Source organism: Hypanus sabinus, chromosome 12 (assembly GCF_030144855.1).
Source record: "Hypanus sabinus isolate sHypSab1 chromosome 12, sHypSab1.hap1, whole genome shotgun sequence".
In the NCBI taxonomy this organism is placed as follows: Eukaryota; Metazoa; Chordata; class Chondrichthyes; order Myliobatiformes; family Dasyatidae; genus Hypanus; species Hypanus sabinus.
This window is the reverse complement of record NC_082717.1, coordinates 45,425,371-45,447,784: the sequence shown is the minus strand read 5'-3', so window position 1 is coordinate 45,447,784 and position 22,414 is coordinate 45,425,371. Positions and strand designations below refer to the sequence as shown.

Sequence of the window (22,414 nt, the reverse complement as noted above, 5' to 3'; positions counted from 1 at the left end):
GTCCATTACTTCACAGAAATGACATGTAACATGTAAGGCTTATTGAAAAAAATATTTTCAAATGCATTTTTTTACATAACACAATGAAGAAACTTATTTTTAATTTCAGTGGGAACAGTGTTGCTGGTCTCCCTTTTTAGCCAGCGCATCAAAGTCTGGATTTAGTTTTGTTGTGGCGATTCTCAGGATGGATCTGAGGTGTTGGTCAGTTAACTTGGATCTGTGGCTGGCTTTGTTGATGTTCATGACGCTGAACGCCTGTTCACACAAATAGGTCGAGCCGAACAAAGAGTAAAGCGCAAATGTGGAGTAATACGCTGCACCTCAACAAAGGTCAATGTATATAGAGTGCGTCATCTATTGGGAAAATGCCAGAATTGCGGGGAAAAACGTTAACAAGGTTTATTAATATAATTTCATCAAGTTCTGCGGGCCGGATTAAAAAGCTTAACGAGCCGCATATGGCCCCCGGGCCGTAGTTTGCCCATGCCTGATCTATGGAAAAGAGTATAGTTGACGTTTCTGGCTGAGACCCTTCACCAGGAGTGGAGACAAAAAGATGAGACAGAGTAAGAACTACCCTTCTTACTTATTTTTGATTATTTTGACTATTCTCTTGATTAGTTTATGTTCCTTGTTCCAAACAAGCAGCAGTCCTGATTAACCAATGGCCTAATTAACCAAATCCACAGTCTATATTACTGATTTAATTTAAATGTAAGGGACATGATAAAGAAGTTGGCAGATGATATGTTAAGAAAATTAGTTGCGTTGTTGGTAGTGAGGAAGAATTTGTTAGAATTTGTTAGAATTTGTTGCAGGTGGTCAGGGCAGAAACAGCAAAATGAATGTAATCCAGAGATGTGCATTTGAAGAGGTGCAGCATGAGAAGGGAACATTCAACAGAGCCTTAAAGGTGGCAGGAAACATCAATAAGATAATTGAAAATATGGGATCTTTCCAAAGACCAGAGGCACAGAATGTAAGAGCAGGAACAGAGAGATTATGCTAAAACAGTGTGAGCAATGTGTACAGTTCTGGTGGGCAAATTAGAAGAAATATGTAACTGCATTTCAAAGGGAATTTATGAGAATGTTGCCAGCTCTGCAAAATTGCGAGACTGAGTAAAGCCTGGATAATCTTATTTTTGAAACAGATGAGACTGAGGTGAAACTTAATTTAGGGGGACAGGTATACAGGAAGCACCTATTCCCTGTAGAATAATTTAATTGTAAGAAAAAGATTTTTTGATTTCTGGCAAATGACTGGTAATTTTCATTTAATTCATTCTGTATTGCTCAAGCTCCTGATCAAACGTTTCACATTCTATATTGATAATAAATGTACCTTCTGCCTAGACATGTTTCCATTGTTCAAGTAGCTTAACACGCTCTACATTATCTGTACCTCACTGTACAGTGGGGCACACATCATGACTTTAATTAAAAGTAACATGGCTCTTTTTCAATTTTTACTGGTTTTCCACATTCATTTCCCTAAAAACTTTTATCAGGATGCCATTGGACTACAATATGGCATTACTAGCAAAATTGGTAACAGATGAAAAATGATTTCCAAGAATATGGGTGTCTTTTGCCTGTGGAAAATTATGCCATGTATCAAAGCTGAGAAAGGTAATTGAATTGCAACAACCATCATTGTTATACACTTTTCAAATTAACATATTTTAGTTGTATTTTACATTATCACTAAATACATGACTTGCTTATTCCTTCAAACAAAATTACATGTTATCTACACAGCTTGAGTTAGCTGGGCATAAAGCATTATGTTAAGCTTTGCTAAACTGGGCATTAACAAAGCTCTCATTCACATTTCTTGAATATTGTGTCAGTTCTGGTCGCCTCGTTATAGGAAGGAGGTGGAAGCTTCAGGGAGGGTGCAAAGGAGATTTACCAGGATCCTGCCTGGATGAGAGAACAGATGAAGACAGGTTGATCAAGCTACGGCCTTTCTCTTTGGGGTAAAACAGAATGAGAGGTGATTTGATAGAGATGTACAAGATAATAAGCAGCAATAGATTGAGTGGATGGACAAAGACACTTTCCCAGGCTGGAAATGACCAATACTGGGAAGTATAATTTTGAGGTGATTTGGGGAAGTACAGGGAGGATGTCAGAGGTAAGTTTCTTTTTAAACACAGAATGTCCTGAGTGTGTAGAACACTCTGCCAAGGGTGGTGGGAAAGGCAAATACATTTGGGGCATTAAGCCACTCTTAGGTAGACACATGGATGATACAAAAAATGGAAGGCTATGTAGGAGGGAAGGATAAGATGGGAGAGTACGTTAAAATTTGACATAATAACATGGACCTAAGACCCTGTATTATGTTGTGTTCTATATCCTTAATTTGCAGAAATGGAAAGGTTTATTTTAATTTCCCAACTGACAGACCACTGTATGATTATTATCCATTAGAAAAGCTAATGGAAGGAACACTATCATGCATTGCCTGGGCAACTAAATTAAAAATAGAGAATTACATTCATTTATATAGGCCATTTATGAGGTCATATTTTGACTACCGTGCATAGAATTGGTCTTCTTATTTGAGATTGGACATTCATGAAAGCAGTTATTAGTCCCATAAGACTGTACGACATAGGTGTAGAATTAGGTCATTCAACGCATTGAGTATGCTACGCAATTTCATCAAGGCAGATTTAATATCCCTCTCAACTCCATTCTCCTGCCTTCTCCCCGTAAAGCAGGTGTTCTCAATCTTTTTTTATGCCGTCCCATGGATCCCAGGTTGGGAAACCTTGCCATAAAATCTAGAACTAATATTATGCCTCCCAACTCCTCTCTCCTGCCTTCTCTCCATAAAGTCCAGTACTAGTCTAGAACAGGGGTTCCCAATGTCTTTATGCCATGAACCAATATCATTAAGCAAGGGGTCTGTGGGCCCCAGGTTGGGAACCCATGGTCTAGAACTAATATCTAACAAGGGTGGGTTGTCTCGTGAAGAAAAATTGACAGGTTAGGCTTTTATCTGCTGAAGCTTAGAAGAACGAAAGGAGATTTGATTGAAGCATACAAGATCCCAAGGGTGAATATGGCAAGTATGTTTCCTCCTCTGGAGGAATTGAGAAATAGGGAACACTTGATAACTAAGAAATCACACAGTTAAAAAAGAGATTTGGAAAAATGTTTACTCTGAGGCTTTTGGAGCATTCCTTTAAAGGGAAGGAAGGGAAAAAGCCGGGTTTTAGTATCACACAAGCAGGTAGGTAATTGATAAGGGGGTGAAAGGTTACCATATAGATAAGCATGCAGAGTTGAGGTTGCAATGATAGCCTCAGAGCAGGCTTGAGGGATGCAATGACCTAATCCTGCTCCTAATCCATATATTAATATGTAAAATTTATGGATGTGGCTACTTACATATATTGTAGCTAACAACAGAAGAAAATGAAGGCTGCAAATTAAGTCAAACTCCACGCACTAGGCATACTTCTCATTTCCTTGTAATATTTCCTTAGTGTACTTGAAACAATTTTCAGTGTCTCTTCTGAAGTAATTCTTCCTCAGAACCAATGAGGTAGAAAGTGGACAGCCAGCAAGGCACCCATTGACATTATTTAAATCACAGTCACTTTGGTTAATAGCCACACATGCCAATCTTGAGGTGGTAATGAGTAGTTGGAGTTCAAAAGGTAATGAAGGTAAAGAAGTAGCAGAAACCAGGAACAAAAGAAATAGGAACTCAGAAATTACATTTCTGAGCCACATGCATCACTTAATGACAACTCTCCAACAAGAGACATGAGGCTGCTGAAGGGGTCAGTCACGCAGGGTCATGTTTATGAATGCCTGTGCACTGACTCTGAACTTCAAGACAAACTCCAGGCTAACAAGTTTTGGAAGCTTTAATGAACAGCACACAATGGAAAGCTGATGTTTAAAAGCTCTAAGCCATTTAATATCTTGTGCTAATGAACAATAGGTGCATAGCAAGCACTGATAATATAGACAGCCTGATCCCAAGGTTCACAGCAATGGACAGTTGAACTAAAAACTTCCGACACTGAACACCAACAATATTTGGATCATTGCATACCTGCGTCTATTAAAACTTAAATATGTAACAATAAAATGCATGAAAAGCCTTTGTAGTTTGCTTACAACCTGCATTTCTAAAGGAATACATGAATGAAAATGCTTCATAATGGCAGCTGATTTTCTAATCTAATTTTCTAATCTGAATCCTAGAAATTCATGTCCAACAAAAAATACTTTTCAAATCACTCTGCTCAAAATTCAGAGGTAGAATACAAAACACTGGTCATATTGCAGATGGAGTTTAATGCTGATAAATGTGAGGTGCTACATTTTGGTAGGAATAATCCAAATAGGTCATACATCGTAAATGGTAGGGCATTGAAGAATGCAATAGAACAGAGTGATCTAGGAATAATGGTGCATAGTTCCCTGAACGTGGAATCTCATGTGGATAGGGTGGTGAAGAAAGCTTTTGGTATGTTGGCCTTTATAAATCAGAGCACTGAGTATAGGAGTTGGGATGTAATGTTAAAATTGTACAAGGCATTGGTAAGGCCGAATTTGGAGTATTGTGTACAGTTCTGGTCACCAAATTATAGGAAAGATATCAACAAAATAGAGAGAGAACAGAGAAGATTTACCAGAATGTTACCTGGGTTTCAGCACCTACGTTACAGGGAAAGGCTGAACAAGTTAGGTCTTTATTCTTTGGAGCGTAGAAGGTTGAGGGGTGACTTGATAGAGATATTTAAAATAATGAGGGGGATAGATAGAGTTGACATGGATAGGCTTTGGAGTAGGGGAGAGTAGGGGAGATTCAAACAAGAGGACATGAGTTGAGAGTTAGGGGGCAAAAGTTTAAGGGCAGCACGAGGGGGAATTTCTTTAACTCAGAGAGTGGTAGCTGTGCGAAATGAGCTTCCAGTAGGAGTGGTAGAGGCAGGTTCGGTATTGTCATTTGAAGTAAAATTGGATAGGTATATGGACAGGAAAGGAATGGAGGGTTATGGGCTGAGTGCGGGCCACTGGGAGTAGGTGAGCGTAAGTGTCGGCACGGACTAGAAGGACCGAGATGGCCTGTTTCCATGCTGTAATTGTTATATAGTTATATTGTATAGCAGATGTAATGTTACCTTCAAGGGATGTATTTCTTAGTGTAAACACTTAACTGTTATCATTGCCTCCCTGTGTTCAGCTGATCATTTCTGGGACAGTCGTACGGAAAGGACAGTTGATTAGGAATGTATAGCAGTTCTGAAATACTACTGCCTAAAGAAGGTCTCTGTTTTAACTATCTGGTGGAACTTCAGATGCTAGAAAATCACCACTCCACTGCACCAATCTCCTCCACTGCTACCTCCTCCGAATGCTGACCAAAATTGTTTTAGACTTCTTCTTGAAATTCCTTCACCATTTGTGCTCCTGAAATTTGGAGGGTTGGGCAATTTTATTTGTACAACATTGATTAATGTTGAAAACAACAAGCATTATATAATACCACAAAGTTGATAACATATAAAAACTTGCAACTTATCAGCAGGAGTGGGCACGTGACCTCTCAGATATTTCAATAATTGTTGAGACCAAAAATTGAGGTCACAAATTGAGTAGAATGGTGCTTTAAAATGACAGGGACCACAAAGTCACCTCAGCATATTGAAGTGATTTTTCCAAATTGGTCACTCAAACGGTCTTTGGTTTCCTCAATGCACCAAAGGCCATTTGATTAACATCAATGGCAGAATGCTAAATTGGAAGAACATCAGCAATTTGCTGTCTTGTCTTGATACCGAGTTTTGAATAATGGAGAAGGTAAAAGGGTAGGAGTTGTATCTGTCCAAAAGGAAGATTCCATGAAAATTGTAAAGCATTCTAAAGGGAGGATGAAGCAACCATGACTGACAAGGGAAGTCAAAGACAAGGAAGAGGGCATACAATATAGCAAAAATTAGTGGGAAACAAGAGGATTGGAAAGCTTTTATAAACCAACAGAGGTTAACTAAAAAATGCAACACACACAAAATGCTGGAGGAACTCAGCAGGCCAGGCAACATCTATGAAAAAGAGTAAACTGTAGATGTTTCAGGCCAAGACCCTTCATCAGGACTGGAAAGAAAGGAGTAATCAGAGGAAGAAGGTAGGGGAAGGGAAGAAGCTGTACAGGGTGGTAGGTGATAGGTGAAACCGGGAGGGGGAGGGGTGAAGTAAAAAGCTAGGAATTTGATTGGTGAAAGAGATAAAGGGCTGGAGAAGGTAGAATCTGATAGAAGAGGGCAGAGGACCATGGAAGAAAGGGAAGGAGGAGAAGCACTGGAGGGAGGTGATGGTCAGGTAAGGTGATAAGGGGAGAGGGGGGAACAGGAATTGAGAAACTTGAGGGGGGACAATTACTGGAAGTTGGAGAAATCAATGTTCATGCCATCAGGTTGGAGGCTACCCTGGTGGAAGACAAGGTGTTGTTCCTCCAACCTAAGTGTGGCTTCATTGCAGCAGTAGAGCAGGCCATGGACTGACATGCCAGAATGGGAATGGGAAGTGGAATTAAAATGGATGGCCTCTGGGAGATCCCAATATATCTGGCAGATGGAGTGTAGGTGCTCAGCAAAGCTGTCTTCCAATCTATATCAGTTCTCACCGATATACAGGAGGACACACCAGGAGCACCGGATACAGTAGATGACCGCAACAGACTCCTAAGAGAAGTGTCGCCTCACTTGGAAGGCCCTGAATGGTAGTGAAGGAGGAGGTGTAGGGGCAGGCATGGCACTTGTTCTGCTTGCAAGGATAAATGTCAGGAGGGAGATTAGTGGGAAGAAACAAGTGGGCAAGGGAGTTAAGCAGGGAGTGCTACCTGCAGAAATCGGAAAGTGGGGGTGAGGGAAAGATATGCTTAATGGTGGGATCCTATTTGAGATGCTGGACGTGGAAGCTAGTGGGGTGGTAGGTCAAGACATGAGTAACCCTGTCCTTGTTGTGACTTTGGGGGTATGAGATGAGGGCAGATGGATGCGAAATGGAAGAGATGCAGGTGAGGGCAGCATGATGGTAAAGAAAGGGAAGAAAAAGGAGGACATAGCAGTAGTTGTAATGAAAATCCTTATTCTGAGAGTAGATGCAGTGGAGATTCAGAACTGAGAAAAGGGCAGGACATTTTTATAAGTGACAGACTGAGAAGAGATACAGTCAAGGTAGCTGTGAGAATCAGTGGGTTTACAAATGCTATCAGTAGACAGACTGTCTCCAAAGATAGAGACAGGGAGATTGAGAAAAAGGGGGGGAGGTGTCAGAAATGGACCAAGTGAAAAAAGCAATAAGGAGAGAAAAGATGAATAATGAAACTAAGCTAGCTAATAAAGAGGATATCTAAGGTTTGTTTTTCAGATGCATAAAGAGATTCTTTCAAGAATCATTAGGTTCTGGAGGACAGAAAATTCACAAATACTACTCCATTCTTTAAAAAAAGGAAGAAGGTAAAAGTAAGGAAATTATTGGCCAATTAACCTGACTTCAGTGGATGGTAAGATGTTTGTCCATTTTTAAGGATGAGGTTTCAGGGTATATAGAGGCACATGAAGTAAATATGGTTTCCTTAATGGGAAATCTTGCCTGCAAGTATATTGGAATTCTTCTACAATCGATGAGGGAGAGTCAGTGGACATTGCTTACTTGTATTTTCTGAAGGTCTTTGACCAGATGCCACACATGGGGCTGCTAAACAAGAGCCCATGGTAAAAAACCAGTCGACCCATGGAGAAAGCATCATTGTATGGCCTAATAAGACAACCTCTATGCTCTTTGAATGTTTTGAATGGACTAACTGGCAGATGTTCAAGGAGGCTGCCAGAAACGGAGAAGATAAAGACCTTAAGGACTATGCAATATCCATCATCGGCTACATCAGTAAGTGAGCAGGCTCAGAATAGAAGAACGTCCCTTTAAAGCAGAAATGAAGAGGGATTTCTTTTGTCAGAGGCTGGTGAAATCACAAATGGCTATGAAGGCCAAGTGATTGGTTATATTTAAAGTGGAGGTTGATAGGTTCTTGATTAGTAACGTTACAAGAAGAATGCAGGCAAATGGGGTTGAGAAGGAAAATAAATTTGCCATGACCGAATGGTGGAGCGGACTTGATTGCTAAATGGCCTAACTCTACTCATGTCTCATGATCTAAAATTTCACCCATCCACCTCCCCTATCTTGTTCATTGCCATTCACCTCTCCCCACCCTTCCTTACTTATCACATTCAGCACTGGCAAACTTCATGAGCTTGTGTATCACCCTTCTAGCAATCTCCAACTTTAACCTCCTCCTCCTCACCCCCACCTGGTTCCACTTGCCAAGGTGTATCATTTTCCTGCCTGTTCCCAATCTCTACATCTCCTTCACCTTGCCTCTGCCTACCAAATGCATGTGTGCTTATTCTACCATTTTACCTCTCATCTTTCTATTGGCTAATGCCCACCCCCACCTCTTCCCTCAGCAGGAACTCAACCTGCTGAATTCCTCCAAGAGATTGTCAGTTGCTCCAGGTTCCAGCATCTTCAGTTTCATATGTCAACATGAGAATATGAGTCAGTGTTGGTGAAGTCAGAAGAGTACACAAAACCTCATGGAGGGAATAGTCCTCACAGAATATTGAAAGAAAAATGGAAGGGTCAGTGCTTCTGGTAGGGGCATCACACTGGAGACATTGAAATTTCTGTTGAATATGAAGATTAATGGGGAAGAAGAGAAGAACAGAGAGGATCATACTTTCCTTTCTGGCAAAGCAGTCTGCTTGAATGGCACCTCTCACCAACTCAAAACATTCATTCCCTTCAGCCCTGGCACATCATGACCACAGTTTATTCCAGCTACAAAATTCACGTTAGCCCTTCCCAGAGACAGCACAGAAACTGGCATCCATTTACAATCATCATTATCCTACATGAATATTTCCCAAAATGTATGACTTCTTTCACCCAGAATGACAAGTGCAATGGGTAGAGAGAGGTTACATGCTTCAAATTGCATGCTTACCCAGTTCCTATATCTACACTGGATCAAGACCCTGGAACAGAGCTGAGTATGTGATCTACAACCACGTTCTCGAGGACAATTAAGTGTGAGGCAAGGAATGCTGGCTTTTCCAGTTACATCTATAGTATTTACCGTGTTGATTCTGGTTAATTGGACCATCAGTTAATCAGGGCAGCCATTTATTTGGGACAACTCTTAAAGAACAAAAATTAATGAACTAAATAGCTGGGATTCCTTTTGTTTATTTGGGACACCGTGTTGTCTAACTGGGAGAAGAGACTATTGCCAAACAGTTTCTAACTAGTGTCACTCATATGCACTTGTGCGGCCATTAGACACTCCACCATGCTGAAAGCGAACTGTTTCTAAACAGCATCAGTTGCGTGGATTTGCGTTCAAAAAGTAATAATTTTTGACATAGATACTTGGTGAGCGTAAGCAGCAAGACAATACAGAACCGCTTTGTACACTGTGGTTTCAAGCATTCAGGACTGGAGATGCCAGAAGCAGCCAGGAGTGAAAATGAAACAATTTCACTACGTCAACATGTTAGGAACTATGAATAATTTGAAGGTATTGACAATCATCTTGAATATTACAGTAAAAATGAAGATTTGGAGGATGCAGTCATCAAAAGCAGTGTATGAAAGCAGTCTGTTATCTGCACCAGCTCTATGTACTGATTTTGTTCATTTACAGTCAATCAAACTGACACAGCAGTATACACTGCATGAATTCAACTATGAGGAACTAATACACAGTTTTGTAGTACTGTATAGGTATTGGTAGTGTTCTAATTTGCTCTGTATTTCATTTAAACACTTACTTTGTTAACTCAGTTAAAAAGTAGTTTGCCTTCTTTACACCATTTTAACAATTTCCACGAAACTTCAGCTAATTAGGACAGCCACTTAACTGGGCCAAAATATACTAGTCCCAACGTCTCCCAATTAACTGAAATCTACTGTAATTAATGATAATACTATTTGGTCTTAGAGTTGCATAAACAGAAATGTGTTCTGCTAAAAGCGAAGGTAAGGATTTGCAGTCGGTTTTGCACAAATTCACTAGACAGAGTAAATATCTATTTCCAGGGCAGCTAATTATATAAAATTGCCTCTGATGTGGTTAAATGGAATGAAAGGGCAATTGGATATGCAGCTCTGATTGACTCACACAAGGTAAATTGTCATTAACTGCATGAATGTGGAAATCAAAGCACCCTAGATCACCTATGTACTCATCACTAGAAGAATTTATCCTCCATCAGTGAAGATTAGTGCTATTTGTCACATCTACATTGAAACGCACAGTGAAATGCACCATTTGTGTCAACTCAAATCAGCAAGGATTGTGCTGGGCAGTCCAGAAGTGTTGCAATGCTTCCTGCAAAAAAATAGCATGCCCACAACTCACAAGCCCTAACCATACATCTTTGGAATGCGGGAGGAAACCAGAGCACTCAGAAGAAAACTATACAATGAAGTTGGGGCAAGGAATGCTGGCTTTTCCAGTAACTTCTATTTGCTGTGTGGAAATAATATTCTTGGCCCCACATATTCTTGTCACAAGGCTCTTCATACACAATTTTTGTAGGTATGCTATTGGTTTCCATAGAGTTGCCATGGTGTGACAGTCAACACTGTGGACACACCATTTATCAACTCAGATGCACACCTTAGATATCTTTATGTCAGGGTGCTACGGAGTGAACACCACTGTCTTACAGCTCCATCAATTGACCTATTGATGCACCGTCAATAACTCTAGGAGACTGGAAGTGAACAATAGGCCTTAATTAACAGTGAAAAGGGAGCACAACCATGTCGAAGACCGAGGGAGGAGCAAGGCCTCCAATCACCTTTATACAGGGGTCTGTGGGAGGAGCCACAGGAGCAGTCAGCAGAGGGGCGTGTCCAGACAGGTATACATAGTTTACCACATCTATGATCTTCACTTTAGGTGCTGTCTGCATGGAATTTGCACACTTTCTCTGTGACAGTGGGTGCTCCTTCTCCTCATCCCCCACCCAAGTGCTCCAGTTTCTTCCCACAAGTACACTGACAGTTTAAATGGCTACTGTAAATTACTGCTTATTGTAGCATAATGAAAAAAATTAAAGAAAGATTTTTGGTTATCTGCAAGATATAGCAAGTTCCAAGACAAAAGGAAATAAACAGAGGAGGAATGGGAATAACAAAATTGCCCCATGAAAGTCAGCGTGCATTGATGAGACAAATTACCAACTTCTCTATCATTTTATGCAGGTATACCAAAATCCACATTAACTTACCTGATAGAGTAATCTATCTATTGAAGTCAAAACATGCACCTTAACTGAAGGTTACCTGTTGGTGATAACATTCCAAGCAGGTTCTCAAGAATCTACACCATTCTTAAATTCTGCACAGATAATATCATGGGCATAAGCCAAACAGGACAGAAAATCTTTGGACAAAGAGAAGAAAGAGGAGAAAAATGTAGACATTTAAAAGGAGTATCACAAATTACTACATACAAGATTCATTTCTGCATTGTGCATTTCATCCAAGTAATATCCAGTTGTCCAAATATATTATCCTTCCAATTTCTGACTCAGTCCAGTTCAGTAAACAGGAATGAATGCATTCCCCACCTATTGCATTGTGTGTATGTCTAACATATAATTTAGGGCAGCACTTGCCAGTCATTAACCAGAACTGACCAAGACCAGAAAGTGGATATACAGCAATGTATGCATTTACACTACTAGAAGAAAAACATAAATGATAATGTTATACATGTAACAAACTGTTTAAAGCATATACAGTACCTTGTGAAAGTATTCAGCCCCTGATCCTTTGTTTGCATAAATGAGTATTACAAATGAGTATTTTGATCAATTTAATTGAGAATTCTTATTCGTGAATTGCATACTCTTTTTTCACAGCAAAACCCCAAAAACAGGGAAAATAGTAAAGCATGAAAAACTAAAAATTCAAAATCTGAAATGTCAGCAGTTCAAAATTATTCATTCTCCCTTATTTAGTACTTAGTTGAAGCACCTCTCACAGTTATTAATGCCAATAGTCTTTTTGGATACAGGTATGTCTTTATTAGCTTTACACAACATGATGGAATAAGATTTGCCCATTTCTCCTTGCAAAATTACTCATGCTGTGCCAGGTTAGTTGGGAAGCGGTGGTGGACAGCAATCTTGAGGTCTTGCCAGAGATGTTCGATTGGGTTAAGGCCAGGATTCTGTCTGTGCTGCCAAGGACATCAGTTTTCTTCATTTGAAGTCATTCCATGGCTACTCTGGCAGAGTGTCTTGAGTCGTCGTCCTGCTGAAAGATGAACTTCCTCCCAAGTTTAAGCTGTCTGGCAGAGGCTACCAGTTTTTTTATCCAGGATATCTCTGTATTTTGCAACATTCAGCCTCTGATCAATCTTGACCAGATTTCCAGTCCCTTCTGCTGAAAAACATCCCCATTACATGATCAAGACGTACAAAAAGGCTGGATGAACTCTGCAGGTCGGGCAGCATCTGTTGAAATGAGCAGTCAATGTTTCAGGCTGAGACCCTTCATCAGGACCCATTACATGATGCTCTTTCCACCATGCCTTACAGCAGGAATGTTATTACCTGGCTAATGCACAGTCTTAGATTTACGCCAAGTACCACTGTAAAAAAAACATACTCCTGCCCTTAAACACTTTGCAAAGGGTCACGTAGAAGATACTGTAAAGATGTGGGAGAAGGTCTTGTGCTCGGATGAGACTAAAGTGGAACCATTTTAGACTCAACACTAAGCAGTATGTGTGGTATAAATCTAATATGTGCAATGACAAATCTTGATGTTTCATTTTTTTTATAACTTCTACACATACAATTTTTTATCTTCACCAGAAGTTGAGGCAGATTACTAAAAGCACTGATGATAGCCAAGATGTTGTTGGCCATGTTCTTTCATTTCGCAGTCCAGGTGGCTATGTACTTGTACTCAGTTACTAGGACATGAGGCAACTGGCAGGTTACAGGCAAATAAAGAAAGGCAAGTGGTATGAAATGGAGGTCCTGTGAACAAATACAGTTTATCAGCATTCATTCCCCTGATGGCTCACATTTGCCTACCACCTATAAGTTACTAAACACCTTGCTGTAGACCTGTGGAACACTGAATGACCAAGTCTAAGCTATCATAGCTGGAAGAACTCAGCAGGTCGGGCAGTATCCATGGAAACAAGCAGTCAACGTTTCGGGCCGAGACCCTTCGTTGACTGAGTTCCTCCAGCATGTTTATATGTGTTGATTTGATCACAGCATCTGCAGTGTACTTTGTGTTTACTAGGCTATCATATATTTTCAGTGAGAATCAATCTGTATTCATATTGTTGCAATCTTTATTAGCCAGCTACTTTTCTCAATGGACAGAGACATCTCGCTGTTTGTGTATTGTTTTTTGATTTTACATATCGGCATCAGACACCACATCAATTATAAATTTCCTCTATAATTTCACCCCTGAACCTTTGTCCTATTGGAAATAGTTTGAGTGCTATCCCAGAAGACTTGCTGAGTGAAAATCAATAATTGTATTTTATCTTACTCAAGATTAAGTTACATCATCAAGCCAGAACAGTCAGTGTGGGCGTTCACATCACAAATTCACATCATAGCATGGTGTATATACTAGATATTTTACATCGCATTACACACAAGCAGTTCAATTATGGCTTACCTCATTAAGATAATGCTTGTTTCTTTCAATGTGCTTTTGGAAAACATTTTCCAGGATCCTGAAAAAATATGGAAAAATAATGTTAATTTTCATTACAATTATATCCCCTACATTGCTGTAGGTATGAGACAAATGTTACAGAGGCAATTTTATTGGTAAAATAGTTTGAAAAAGTTCTTAATAATGTGTACATATAAGCCTATGCATATCCAGCTTCCCTAAAGACCTGGAGCAGCTTCAGTGCCTTGGGTAGCATTTAATCACAAAGAACACACAGTTTCTGTCCATCTGTTCTGTTCTACTACTCATTTTAGTTGTAGTATGAATTTAGCTCTGGGTATTCTCAACACTCATTTTAGACTAAATGAATTTCAGATCAATTACAAACATTAATTCACCACCATCCCAAGCTGATATCTACCCATATCATCCGACACCTATGAAGTAATACTTTCTGCTGAACACATTACTTAAAAAATAACACTTAAGGACACCAAGAGCACAGAATGTACTCTTGATCCTCAGTGTCCATTACTGAGTGTGACTTGTCCAATTACTGAATGAGTCAGAGAATCATAAGCAAATAAACAGGCCCTTTGGTCTACTGAGTCCATGCACCATTAGCACTAATATGTATTTCCATTCTTCCCACATTCCCTTCAGCTCCATTCTGACTTTATTACTATGACTACACTCACTTACCTTAATAGTTCTGTAAATACAAGGAGAACATGCTCCCGGTATTATTTTCAAATTCTCCAAAGCCTTTCCGCAGTTCGTTATGTGCAAGGTAGGTGCAATATTCACTTACTTGAATAGTTGTAGGTCCACCAATACAAGAAACACAATATCATTCAAGACAATTTTCCCCTCCAGCACTGGTACATTGTAATTGCAGTGCATACTATCCTCAGGATGAATTGTAGCTATTTACCTTGGTGTCTTTGCAGGGTGTCACAAACCTAAAACTCTTATCAGGACCATAAAGCCATAAGATATAGGAGCAGAATCAGGCCATTTGGCCTTCGAGTCTGCTCTGCCATTTCATCATGGCTGATCCATTTTTCCTCTCAACCTCAAATCTCCTGCCTTCTCTCCATTTCCCTTCATGCCCTGATTACTCAAGAATCTATCAGTCTCTGTCTTAAATATACCCAAATGACCTGGCCTCCAAAGCCACCTGTGGCAACAAATTCCAAAGATTCACCACTCTTTGGGTAAAGAAATTCCTCCCCAACTCTGTTCTAAATGGATGTCCTTTGATTCTAAGGCTGCGTCCTCTGGTCCTAGACTCCCTCATCATAGAAAACAGCTTCTCCATATCCACTCTATTGAGGTTGTTTCACATTTAATAGGTTTCAATGAGGTCACTCTGCGTTTTTCTGTATACTAGTCACTACAGGCCCAACGCCATCAAAACCTCCTCATATGACATGCCTTTCAATCCCAGAATCATTTTTCTGAACCTCCTTTGAACCCTTTCCAATGTCAGCACATCCTTTCATAAATAAGGGGCCCAAAACCTCTCCCAATATTCTTTGAGGCCTCACCAGTGCTTTATAAAGCCTCAAGATTACATCCGTGCATTTATATTTTAGTCCTTTTGAAATGAATGCCAACATTGCATTTGCCTTCCCCGCCACCGACTCAACCTACAAATTAACCTTTAGGGAATCCTGCACAAAGACTCCCAAGTGCCTTTGCACATCAGATTTTTGAATTTTCTCTCCATTTAGAAAATAGTCGCTCCTTTCCACATCTTGTGGAACATTGGGGGGCAACCTTATCCTTTCTTTAGCATTCTTGTCTGTTTTTTAACAAGGCTGAGTTGTTCGCTCAATGCTCAACCTAGCACCACCAGCCAGCAATAGAAAATAATCTACCCTTTTATTTCTTTTACCAAAGTGCATGACCATACACTACTCAAAGCTGTATTCTATCTGCCACTTCTTTGCCTATTCTCCTAATCTGTCCAAGTCTTTCCTCAGCCTCTCTATTTCCTCAGAACACCTATCTTCGTATCATCCGCAAACTTGGCCACAAAACCGTCAATACCGTCATCTAAGTCACTGACATATTATGTAAAAAGTGGTCCCAACACAGACCCCTGTAGAACACCACTAGTCATCGTCAGCCAACCAGAAAAAGGGTCCCTTTATTCCCACTCTTTGCCTCTTGGCAATCAGCCACTGCTTTATCCATGCCAGTATCCTTCCTGTAATAAGATGGGCTCATAACACGTTAAGCAGCCTCATGTGTGGCACCTTGTCAAAGGCCTCTGAAAATCCAAGAACACAACAGTCACCAATTCTCCTTTGTCTATCCTGCTTGTACTGCTGCTCTTCCATCATCTCTGCCAGTGTTCTTTTCCAATCAGTTTTGGCTAGCTCCTCTTTCATGCCTCTGTGATTCCCTTTATTCCATGTAATACTGATACATTTACATATTGGGAATACGGTCAAAGACAAAAGACATATTGAGAAACCATTACTTCCAACTAGCATTCTCCACCACAAACTATTCCCAACTGGAAGTAATGATAGGAAAAGAACAAAACTTCAATCTAAATTCTCAAACTCTCTACCTGACAGTACCATGGGCTACCTTCACTGATGTGACTACAGGCAAGGAGAAAGGAGTTGGCTCAAGGGAAGTATAGGAATGGGTAATAAATACTGGACTCTCTCAAGGCAGTAAAATCACACAATAAGTCAATCAATAAGACGTTCACTGAGTCCAGTTCTATTAATAGTCAGTATTATATGATAAGTAAATGGTTATCTGTGAAATACTGAAGGGTCTGTAATGTGCCTCCCCCTACATTCAAATTAGTAGAATTAAAACTAAATAGATATACATTATATAGTGTTCTTCACCTAAACTCAAAATTAGTACCCATCATGAAATGCAGATTGATAAAAATAGACAATTTTTAAAATAAACACAAGTGATTCTGATGATGCTGGAAATATTGATTAATACACACAAAACTGAAGGAACTCACCTAGTCAGGCAGCAACTGATGAAGGGTTTTGGCCCAAAGCATCAACTGTTTATTCCTTTCCATAGATGCTCACTGACCCAATGAAATATATTTAAAAAAAATTGCTGTCCCACAAAGGATATTGTGAGCATAGTAAACATTCATTTGTGTGTTTGGATCAAGCATTGTCATATTTACATGTGCAATTCTATTCCTTTAGCACAAAACTTTTTCGAGTTACTCTTGTAGCTAATACCTACAACTGTAAAATTGTAACTGGAGTGAAATATTATCTACTTACTTGTTTGAATGATAACCTCTGAACAAAATATCATCTGTTACATCTTTGAGAAACTGCAAATATTCCAGTTCATTATCCCTGAATAAAAGCATGACATAAAAATATCATTAATCTGTACAATAATTAACTAAACCGATAAAACTTTGGTCAGATCCTGTTTAAGTGCTATATCTTAAGCAGGAGCAACTTGCAGATTTGCCAACCATATTACCATGGTTAAAAATCTCAAAGTATGAGAATGGTTTTAAATTCCTCAAGTATAGAAGATTAAGAGTTGATTCAGTTGGTCTGGTTGCTTTGATGCTGCATGGGTTAGAAACCCAAGTAAAACTCAAAATTGAGAATTACTCATAGAAGTTGGGATATGTATGAGTCATGATCAAATTGAATGGTGAGCACTCTGGTGGTGGATGTTGGGAGTGGTTAAGTTACTAAATCATTTACTCAGGCAAGTTGAGAAGAACTGAATCTCGTTCTCTTTATAGCATCTTGCCACCCACGTTTAATAAGTGCAACAGTTCATACGAAATTATACAATTAGATAAATATCTCTATGCTGTTCTATATACAATTAAACTACATCATGGCCTGCTATGGAAATACCAATGTCCACAAATGGAAAGTCCTAGAAAAAATAGTGGATACAACCCAGTCCATCACAGGAAAAGGCCTCCCCACCACTGAGCACACCTATAAGGTGTGCTGCCACAAGAAAGCAACATCAATCGTCAAGGACTCCCACCATCCAGGCCATGCTTTCTTCTCTCTGCTGTCATCAGGAAAAAGGAACAGAAGCCTCACCTCCAGATTCAGGAACAGTTATTATCCTTCAATTTTCAAGCTCCTGAACCAGCTCAACACTGAACTGATTCCACATTTTATGGACTCACTTTAAAGGATTCTACAACTCATGTTCGCAGTATTACTTTTTATTTAAGTATTTATTATTAGTACTATCTTGTGTATTTTCACATTGGCTATTTTCTGTCTTTGTCTGTAATTTTTCATTAATTCTATTGTGTTTCTTTGTATCTACTTTAGAAGCCTGCAAGTAAATGAATCTTATGGTGACATATATGTACTTTGATAATAAATTTACTTTGAATATTAATACTTGTACATTTATAGTCTATATGATGGTGAAAAACATCCTAAATATTCATGACTTTGAAATTGCATATTTTATTTTTCTTTGGCAGAAACTGGAAAGAAATATGAATAGCCTTTTAAGTTTATAGGGCACAATCTTTAATGAATTGTGTTTGAACTAACTATTTAATATGTTTATAATAAGAACATTATTATACAAATATTAATAGCAGCAGATTTCACTTTTCTTGTATAGGACTCAGAAGCTAAGTGAACATTAAAGGAAACAGACTCAAGGAAAATTGAAGAACCAAAGTAGAATATTTTTTGGAAGCATATAATATCCTGTCATACATTCAATGTTGAAACACAATATAAAATTAATTTTATTTATTTTCTAATTGAGTTTATAATTACTTCCCTGAAATCTTTGTATGTGGAATAATCCAAAAGCAAAATGCTGCGGATGGCAAAAATTTGAAATGAATCAGAAAGTGTTGGAAAAACTCACCACCAATGAAGAGCAGGACAAAATTAACAGTACGAGATTGGAAAACACGAGGAAATCTGCAGATGCTGGAAATTCAAGCAACACACACAAAATGCTAGTGGAACGCAGCAGGCCAGGTAGCACCTATAGGGAGAAGCACTGTCGATGTTTCGGGCCGAGACATTGCTTCTCCCTGTAGATGCTGCCTGGCCTGCTGCGTTCCACCAGAATTTTGTGAGTATTCGATTGGTGACCTTTTGAAAGGAAGTCATTTAACTTACAAATGTTAAATTCATTTCCAATAGGTGAACTAAAATGATTAAAATTACACCTCAATCTTAGCAGAGCTTGTAGGGAAGACAGGTTAAGAAATGATCGGGCTGACATGCCTGGTTTCTCCATTATTTTAAATGGCCAACTGGAAGTCTGTTTCATTCATATTTTATTTGTTGTACAAGTTTCAGACAAAAGACCTGTTTTACCATGCCAATCTTGAATTTGCTGAATATATATTCTGCGTTTTCTTAGTCAATCTTGTAGATCTAAGTTCCTGCATTCAAACAAAAGATCACCAGTAAATACAATCCATTTCATAAATCGAAATATACTGCAGAAATTTAAAGAACTTTTTCAGTAAGCAGTTTAAAAAGAGCCTAATTCAATAATTATAGAAGTTACCTCATGGGAGAATCATGCCAATCATTTAAATAATGTTTCATTCATACATTGTAGATGATAATGGTGTACATAGTCCCCTGCTTTAGCATTGCATATACTCCTTGCTCCACTGATAATGAAAAACTCTGCCAGGTAGAATTCTACATTTCACATCTCCACTCACAGCAAAGAACATACCAAAGTAATACAAGAAATGTCAAGCCCTTTCTAAGAGCTGTTAACAACACTTATCAATTGGAAAGCAAAGGCATTGTGATGTTCTTTAGCTAAATCTAGAAAGTGATTTGTTAAATGTCTGAGCATTGTTCTGAATGCTGAACAATTAAAATGGTTTAGATAAGGCACTCAGAATTAAACCAACAATTGTGGTTTTTTTTAAACTGTAGGTTCAAAGCACTGAATGGCATGACATGAAAAGTGGACAGTTGCACATTAGGAATGTGATGGCTTTTTCAGGGAATGATTTCCTTAGTCCCAGTCCTCTGTTCTTTGTCCAGATCCCTATAAAAAGGGTCCTTAGTTGATGGAATTCTATTCCAATGAGAAAGCAATCAGCTCAACTTCAGCCCTCCTCACACCTCCTTGAACCTTAGCCCCTCTGAACACACTGCCTTCCACTCTCTGTGCGCCAATCCCAGTCTTACCATCAAGCCCACACAGACAAAGGGAGTGCTGTTGCAGTGTGGCAAATTGACCTCTACCTTGCTGAGGCCAGGTGGCACCTCTCAGACACCTACTTGTCCCTACCCCTAGAAAAGGCCCCCACTCTGGCCCATCAAAATGCTGTCTCTGATCCCACCACTGACCTTATTAACTTTGGAGAACTGCCATCCACTGCTGCCAAACTCATAGCTTCCTTACCCCGCACCGCTTGCTTCTACAACTTTCCCGAGATCCAGCCTGAGTACCTGGGTAGGCCCATTGTCTCTGCCTGTTCCAGACTCACTGACCTCATGTCCTTGTACATTTTACTCCATTTTATCCACCTTGGTTTAGTCCCTTCCCACCTACATCCACAGCACTTCTCATGCTCTCCACCTCACTAACTTTCAATTCCCAAGCACCCCCTGTCCACCTCATTTCCACCAAGGATGTCCAGTTCCTATACACTTCTAGATCCCATCTCCACTTCCTTGTCAATAAAAGAATCAAGCAGTTCCCCTCCAACACTACCCTCCTCTGTCTTGTAGAACTGGTCCTTACCCTCAACAATTTTTCCTTTGGTGCCTCTCACTTTCTCCAGATTCAATGGGAAGTTATGGGCTCTCACGTGGGCCTCAGCTATGCCTGCCTTTTCATTGGCTAAGTATAACAGCTCATGCTCCCCCGTGATTCTCCCCAATTCTTCCTTTACTACGTCGACGACTGCATTGGTGCTGAGTGCAACCATTTCATCAACTTGGTCCATTTCTGACACTTACTTCCCCCCTCTCAATCTCTCTGTCTCCAACTCTGAAGACAAAAATGGCGACCGACATTTTTATAAGCCTACCAATTCCCATGGCTATCCTGACTTTATCTTTTCCCACCCAGTCTCCTGAAAAAATGCTACTCCCTTTTCTCAGTTCCTCTGCCTCTGTTCTCAGAATAATGCTTTCCTTGCCAGGCCATCAGTGATACCTTTCTTCTTCAAAGAACATCGTTTCCCTTCCTCCACCATTGATGTTGCCCTCACTCACATCTCCTCCATTTCCCTGACACCCACACTCACCCCATCTTCCCTCTTGCTGCCTTAGCTAGAGATTCTCTTGTGCTAACCTACCACCTCATGAGCCTCTGCATCCAACACATCATCATCTGCAATTTCCTCCATCTCCAAAGGGATCCTACCAACAAAAGCATCTTTCCCTCTCTCCACCACTCTCAGCTTTCTGCAGGGATTGCTCCCTCCGTGATTTCCTTGTCCATTCACCCCGCCCACTAATCTCCCTCTCGGTACTTATCTCTGCAGGTGGCCAAGTGCGACCTCCACCTGCCTCGCTTCCTCCTTTACCTCCATTCAGTACTTCCAGATGAGGCAACACTTCACCTGCGAATCTGCTGGGTCATCTATTGTATTCAGTGAAAAATTCTCACCTCATCTTCTTCAATACCCCACTCTGACCTTCTATCTCATTTTATCTGCAAACCACCTCACCCATGCCCCTCTTTCTTGCTTTTTTCCAATGGTCTACTCTCCTCTCCTATCAGAGTCCGTCCTCTCCAGCCCTTTATCTTTCTCACCTATCTGGCTTCAACTATCACCTTTCGCTCGTCTTCCTTCTCCTCCATCCACCTTCGAACACCGACATCTTCCCCCTTCCTTTCCAGTCCTGAAGAATGGTCTTGACCCAAAACATATGTTCACTTACACAGATGCTGCCTGACCTGCTGAGTTTGTTCAATATTTTGTGTGTGTTGCTTCTCTTTAGTTAAAAAGAATTTCCTCACTGCATTCTCAGCAGTTGCTATTTCTAGGTCAGATGTCTCTTAAAATAGCAATTCAAGTAAATCCTTCATTTTCTACAGTGGTACAAGATGCAATGACCCATACATTTGATTATTTGTTGCTGACTGATTTGCTGCAGATCATTGCAACCATGGGAAATAAATTACTGTGGAGATTGTCTAAATTAGTTTATGCCATGGACATATGAGAAGAATTTTCTTAGGGGGTTTATGTTCTTGGATCAGTTCTCACAGATTCTCAGGGCTGCAATATTAACATAAGATTAAAAATACAGGCCATAACATTAAATAGACAACAATAAATTCAGAGCTTATTTGTTGTTAATTAGCCAAATCTTCCCTTGTCTTCTACCAATGCCTCCATCCTCTCATTAAATGTACTCATCTCAAAGTGATTAGACCATTAAGTCAATATTCTTAACACTTTATTTCTTCTTATTATTATTGATATATTGCTTAGCTTTGTTAATCAGTTATTTGCTAATTTAATTCTATATTGTACATAATGACATATTGATTTAATGTAACTTTTCTTGTTAATCTTCAATAATAGTTAATAAAAAGATTTAAAAATGAAAATAGAAGTCAATACCAACTATCAGAAAAAGCCCGTCAATCCCTTTCCCCACTTATTTCCCAGTAACTAACTAACACACACA

At 39.6% G+C, this 22,414-nt stretch overlaps 1 protein-coding gene across 4 annotated transcripts in view; it reads right to left on the bottom strand.

Moving 5' to 3' along the window:
- The window catches only part of LOC132402833 (spermatogenesis-associated protein 7-like), a 108,013-nt gene that overhangs the window by 23,171 nt on the left and 62,428 nt on the right, over window positions 1-22,414 (bottom strand). For 2 of the 4 annotated variants that reach the window (XM_059985849.1, XM_059985851.1), the window contains 4 exons: window positions 19,112-19,179; window positions 17,051-17,128; window positions 13,767-13,824; window positions 12,069-12,571 (listed from right to left, as the gene is read on the bottom strand). In XM_059985849.1, coding sequence (XP_059841832.1) covers window positions 12,470-12,571; window positions 13,767-13,824; window positions 17,051-17,128; window positions 19,112-19,179 — 306 coding nt within the window. In that variant the 3' untranslated portion in view covers window positions 12,069-12,469. Of the gene's footprint in view, window positions 1-12,068; window positions 12,572-13,766; window positions 13,825-17,050; window positions 17,129-18,650; window positions 19,180-22,414 lie in introns of those variants that run through there. The other 2 variants (XM_059985850.1, XR_009515097.1) reach the window with 2 other exon arrangements.